Genomic DNA, 6259 nt, shown 5'->3' with positions numbered 1-6259 from the left:
CCCCTGTCCCTCTTTCCTTCATGCTAAAACGAGCAGCTGTTGTTTCTCCGATAACAAAAGCGGAACGCAGCAGCCTCCCACGTAAGGTCAGGGAAGGCAGCATGATACATCTGTTAGTGTTGCGCTCCAGCAGCAGGGCCGATCAACACCTGGGCTGCAGTTCAGCCTCTGGAAGGACCTGCTGCGCTCCATTAACTATACATGGAACCCAGACTCTTTATGCAGATGTGTAAATTCCACAGGAAAAGCCTGCATAGTGTCAGCCATACAGAAGAAGTAATAACATGACAATTTTTTCTAGCACAAAAGTGCTGCTTTGGTCAGACATCACTCCTCTGAACTCCAACGTACTACAAGAACGTCGTCTCAAGCAGTAAGAAAATAATCTGCCAGCAGGTAGTGAGGCAATGAAACGCGGCTCGCTGCTTTGCATTCATGGTGTTCCTCAGTAACACGTGCCCAACTGGTAAGGATGCTAACATAAGAAAATGTCACTTTGGTGGGGATGTGTCATTCATACCAGTTATAGAAAATACTAAATTCCTAGTCCTTCTAATTTAACTCTATTGCAACAAAGTTCATATACCTTTCATATACCTTTTACACACTGTCATGATAAACCAAAATTCCCTTAAAATAATCTGTAGCTCATGTTTTCAAAGAGACAGTTACTTTGAGGGGCATTTAAGGGCACCTACATATAACATCTCGAGGTAGACTATGGACAGGGACACCTAACGTTTATAGCTACCAAATACGGTTCCTCAGTATTTCCGTATTATCACCACTTCCATCTGTCCTACATTTTGAAGCTACAAAAAACGAGCATCAGAGGAAAAAGAAAACTCACAGGAAAAAAAAAAAAAGAAGAAAATCATCAGTCACCTTTGTAGATCTTCTTTCTCCTCCTCATTTTCACATTTCTCTACCCCAAATTTTGCTTTCAGAGACCTGGCCCTGGCGATGATGGCTTCCACACTCATAATCTGAGCAATGATCTCCTGGAGGAGTTCAATAAAAGCAACACTTAGGAAGCTGCTCTTTCAGCGCTCCCATAAACAATGTAAAAAGTCTGTCAGGTGTTCAGCCCCAGCCAGTACAAAAGCCTTACTTCCAATTTCTTGTCCTCTGGGTTGGGGAACCGTAGAACTTTACTGGAATGGGATATTATCTGCTTAATAATCTTCTTAACTGAAGATATATCTTCTAGTGCTTCTATTAGGAGGAAGGCAAATGAAGAAGTTGTAATTATTGCATCAGTGCTCACCCTAAAATATCTTAATAATTTATTAAACATTATTTACCTTCTTCCTTTACCTTGAGAACAGCTGCATGGATGATACAGGGCAAGAGGTGCCTTGCAAGGTCAGCTGGTTTCTGAACTGCCAGGTAATGAAGCACCTATAACATTAGAAAATTTAATGTATTAGCAACCAAAACTACTTCCCCAAAGATAAGGGTAACTACAGAAGATGAGCACCTACACTGAAGAATTCAGAAGAAGGGAGCATTGCTGTAAGACAGGACTCAAGAGGTAGTTTTACTTGAATCCCCGGTGATTGCTTAGTCCAGACAGGTTACAATGAAATTGAATGGTTGGACTCAATGACCTGAAAGGTCTTTTCCCACCTAAACAGTTCTATGATTCTAAAGATAATTATGTTTCAGGAACACTTCAGTTTCCTAACACATACATGCAGATAAAAATCTGGTTTATTTATTAATAATTCAAAGGAGTACCTCAGTAATACAGCTTATGAAGTTACATTCCACACACTAATTATTCTAGATACTTCAAACACACTGTTGTAGGGGAGCAAGGGTTTCTGATTAACCCTAAACCATATGCAAAACATTTTAATAACTCCAAGAACATAGTGCAACAATGTCTTAATGTTTAAATCTTGGAGGAGGAAAAAAAGGGCTGCTATAAGCATTACAGATCAGACTACCACTAGCCACAGAGCTTTTTACCTTCTCTGCCTCTTTTGTGTCATCGAAGAGTCTCTTCTGCCTCCGGGCTGGGACTGGTTTTGCTGTCTCCCAGGCCTCCACCCACATGTTACTAGGAATCTTCATTCGGGCACTGAGCTCGCCCTTAATCACTATATTGCCCTTTTCATCGACCACTTCCTCTTCAATGTAGTCCCGAGGGGAATACCACCTCACAAAATCCTCCAGACAACAGCCAGGGTTAGCAGCCTGGGAAGAAGAGGGGATAAAATTTGTGCCTGAAAAATCCTGTGAAAACATAACTGGGTTGGAAGGCAATACAGTTTAGTGGGTAGAGCAAAGACTGGGAGCCAGAAATCCAGGGAATTCTGTTCAAAGTCAGCAACCTGTACGCTCAGAAAGAGACCTGGGAGGGTGTGGTGGATAAAGTAAGCATAAATCAACACGATGATGGGGAAAAAAACCACACCACCAACAAAACCAAAGAAACCACCTTCTTGTCCCCCCAAAACAGTACATTCATCAGTCGTTGTGGGCATGCTCGAATTTATACGGTTAAGTCAAGCAACTAGCCGATACCTGATACATACAATAAATACGAATTTTCACTAATTGTTTTATGTATAAGCTTATACCATTAAAGATTTAGATGAAAACCAGCCCAAGCCTGAAAGGATCACTGGGCCACATAAATATGCTTTCAGCACTGACTTTCCACCTTTTAACACTCCAGTAACAAAATTCACCTTTTCTTCCTCCTTTAAACAGAAACTAAAAAAAAACCCTCCCCCAAACAAAGCCAACTTCATTTTTCATAGATGGAAGGTAAACACATACAAACACATCCACAGACCTAGAACATATAAGGAAACCCAGCTTTCTCACCTATCAAAAGCTCATTTCCACTAGGTATAGTTCTATATCCTTAGAGTTCACTTGCACCATAAAACTCTTACAAGCTTCTGTTATGACACGAGCCACTGCTCATGAAGTGATATTGATATGTTACAAACACTCTTGCTCTACAGTACATCTGTATATTTTTGCTGCAAAGTAACATTACAATAATTAAAGAAACTATAGATAGCCATTTCATGACAGAATCTCCATTCTTTCGGAGTTCTGAGATCCTCTGATGACAGCAGCGTGTGTGCTCTTAGCTCCCCCTGCAGGGAGAACAAAACATCTTCAACTATACAAAATACTATGTCCAAAGTCCAACACAGAACGGTGAACGTGTTAACAGATTTCTTTTCCTTTACACAAGCAAGAACGGTCTACATGAGAAGAAAGCAGTCTCACAGAGTTCTTCAGGCAGTACTACCTTAAAAGACTCCATATCTGAGAGCAGGCAGGCGCTCTGCATACGCGCCCGAAGATGAGCACCTTCTGCTGACGTCCCTAGTTTTGCCAGTACCTCAGACTGCTCTTCCAGCAAATCCTCAGTCATGGGTGCTGGTTCCTGCAACATGGAAACAGGCAAGTTTACAAATAGCCTCTCCTAGACTTACCCTTCATTAAAGAAGCTCCCTGTCATCACAAGTTCACTCTACTTCATTTGTACTCAAAGGAAATAATCATAATTTCCTACTGATTAAACTGTTTGGCCTAAAGCTGTGCATCTGAAGAAGGCACTAATCAAAAAGAAAACAACCCGAGAATGAAGTAACAGCGTCAGGATATATCATTAAACTGCCAAAGTCCAGATTAAGACCAGGAGGCATCTGATGGATACTACTTTGCTGAGATGGATGAAAATCCACCTAAAGCAATGTAGAATTTTTGCCACTGATACTGTACATAATCAACTGACATTTTGCCTGTCTACACTCTGCTCACACCTTCTACCCACGCAAAGCAACGTTCATTAAAAATAACTTCTCTCAAGTGAATGAAAAAGACTGTATTCTTCATGCATGGCTGACATCAAACTACTTCCTCTGACACCGCTGCTTCCTATTTCAGCTCTAGTCACTCTGCAAGAAAGTCTGAGTCAGGCACCATTTCTACTTGCTGGATGATAAACCTGCTTTAGATAATGGTACCGAAACCTGATGACTGTGGTCTTCTAGACACAAGTTGACAATTTTTTTTTTCTTTTTTCTCTTAAAAGTAGCAGCAAAACTGATCTAATCAGCTAGAAATCTTCATGGTGGAAGGACCACAGCAGTTCCTACTTTACAGGAAAGACAGAGAGGAGGGGGATGGAAGATCCCTCGAGCTGGAAATAAAACACAAATTTAAAGTAGGCAAGACAGCTTAATTCTTGCTTTAAAAAAATGTTCTGAGTGAAATTTGGTAAGGAGACCCATTCTCAAATAACACAAAGAGCACAGGAGATTTCAGCTAAGCCATATCAAGTTTTAAAAAAGGAAAAGAAGCACTTAGGCAAAAAAAAAAAAGAAAATCAGCAAGTTTAACAACAGGTAAGACTATAACCTGCAGACTACAAACACTTCCACAGTCCTAGGTACGAGCCATACTGTATGCATCGTACTGCCACCGTATTGCCTCAGCTCTTGCTACCTAACCTGTGTTATTGGAATATAGAGAGGCTCTCCTGGATGCAGCAGCGTCAGCTTTCCGTGTGGATGCAGACGACCCTCTGGTTTTAAGTTGCCTTCTTTTGTTCCTTTCTTTCCATTTTCCTGCCCATTTCCTTTAAGATCTTCGGTGTCACTTAGACATTCAAAAAACTCCTCTTCACTGTCACTCCATGATTCCCAAGACTTGCCAACTTCTTTCTCCTTATCAGGGTTATCTCCAGAGCAGTCCGCTCCTTTTCCAGCATCACCAGAAGCACCACCAGGTGAACGATCAGACACGCTCCCCCTCTTCCCCTCATCTCTTGCTTTCTTTCTTTCTATGCAACAATTTAACATCTAACAAGTGAAAGGGAAAAAAAGTAACAATTACTGCTCTTACAGAAACAATGTCACAGAAAAACTTGGAGAGTCACCAAAAATCTCTTGTAATTCTAAAAGATTTTCCCAAGTAATGAAGTCCAGACCAAAAAATACAAACATAACTAAATCTATAACAACAACATACTTAGCTAAGAATTGCTATAATTTTTACAGTTTCCATACGAGAAAATAATTCTTAAATTTGGGATATTTACCTGAAGTTTCTGATGTAGTAAACAGCATCTCAGATCTGGAGGGCCATTAGCTAATCTAACAAAACGTAGAAGCAAAACCATTATCAGTTATAAAGTTGACTTTCACACGCATGAGGTCTTAAATCACATGAAACCCAAAAGAGGGGCAAATATCCATATTAAACCCACCCCCACCATTTCACCTATGCTGCTCTTGTCGGAAGACAATTTAGTGACTGAACAAACCCAGAAGTTAAACTACATTTACTTCCTAGGAGTCATTTCTGAAGTTCAAGAGATCACTCACACTAGTACAAAACAGCCACAACCTCTATTTCCTGTCAGTTTTCCATTTGGATGTTAAAAGGGTAACTTTTCAAACAAAATTTAAGTACCTTTGACTTTACTTGTAAAGCTGCAATGATACAGTCGAGTGATCCCTACATAGTTCAAGCTCCATTTTAGTTGTTAGCATATTCACTTGAAAGTACAAACTGGCAAATAAATGGCCAGTCCATTCCATTAAAAAAGATAAATTTTTAGTCTACATTGATAGCTCATCTTGAGAGAGCTCTTCATTTCGTCTGCCACAAGCTCTGCTGCAGCAGACCTAACCTGGCAGGGTTGGAATACTTGAGACAGCACTACACCACTACACTATAACAGCTCCTCACAGAAGTGGTGAAACTACACCACAAAGCCAAGGTGCCAGGTTCAAAAATAGAGGGCAGTATCTGCAGTGTTTTTTAAAAAAAGAAAACAACAAACGGCCGGAATGTTTCAAAGTCACAGTGAACTCGCTCTGTTCCCGAAACATAGAACATCTTCTATGACAAAGCAATGAAACAAATCTTACCCTGGAATAAGGTAGTTGTTCTCCCATCTGTAGCGCATTTCTAACACAAATTCTTGCCAAAGATGTGCCACTCCTTTTACTCCTCCGTGGTAGAAGTTTATCATACAAAGACACAAAGCTAGTTTGTACGTGAGACTATCAGAAGGAGCAGATTTAAACTGACTGAAGAGATTCTACGTAAGAAATAAAAGAAAACAAGAAATACAGGAACAATGGCATTTTTTCCAAAACCGTATGATCTCTTCCCTGTCTGCCAATACAAGCGGCTAACTAATGTTTTAAGCTTGTAAGTATAAGTTAGCAAAAATGACAGTCTTAGGAAGAAAAAAAAAAAAAAAAAAAAAAAAAAA

The 6259-nt window shown here is 40.1% G+C and overlaps 1 protein-coding gene across 1 annotated transcript in view; it reads right to left on the bottom strand.

Annotated features, from left to right (window-relative positions):
* Positions 1–6259, bottom strand: part of RAB3GAP1 (RAB3 GTPase activating protein subunit 1 (catalytic)) — a gene marked incomplete at its 5' end in the record, with an annotated part of 21066 nt that overhangs the window by 3591 nt on the left and 11216 nt on the right. The window contains 8 exons of the mRNA XM_010130996.1: positions 886–1001; positions 1112–1215; positions 1305–1401; positions 1975–2202; positions 3278–3415; positions 4485–4835; positions 5075–5129; positions 5910–6082. Coding sequence (XP_010129298.1) covers positions 886–1001; positions 1112–1215; positions 1305–1401; positions 1975–2202; positions 3278–3415; positions 4485–4835; positions 5075–5129; positions 5910–6082 — 1262 coding nt within the window. The remainder of the gene's footprint in view (positions 1–885; positions 1002–1111; positions 1216–1304; positions 1402–1974; positions 2203–3277; positions 3416–4484; positions 4836–5074; positions 5130–5909; positions 6083–6259) is intronic.

Source organism: Buceros rhinoceros, unplaced genomic scaffold (genome assembly GCF_000710305.1).
Source record: "Buceros rhinoceros silvestris isolate BGI_N320 unplaced genomic scaffold, ASM71030v1 scaffold4542, whole genome shotgun sequence".
Classification (NCBI taxonomy): Eukaryota; Metazoa; Chordata; class Aves; order Bucerotiformes; family Bucerotidae; genus Buceros; species Buceros rhinoceros.
This window is presented reverse-complemented; position numbering and strand designations above follow the sequence as displayed.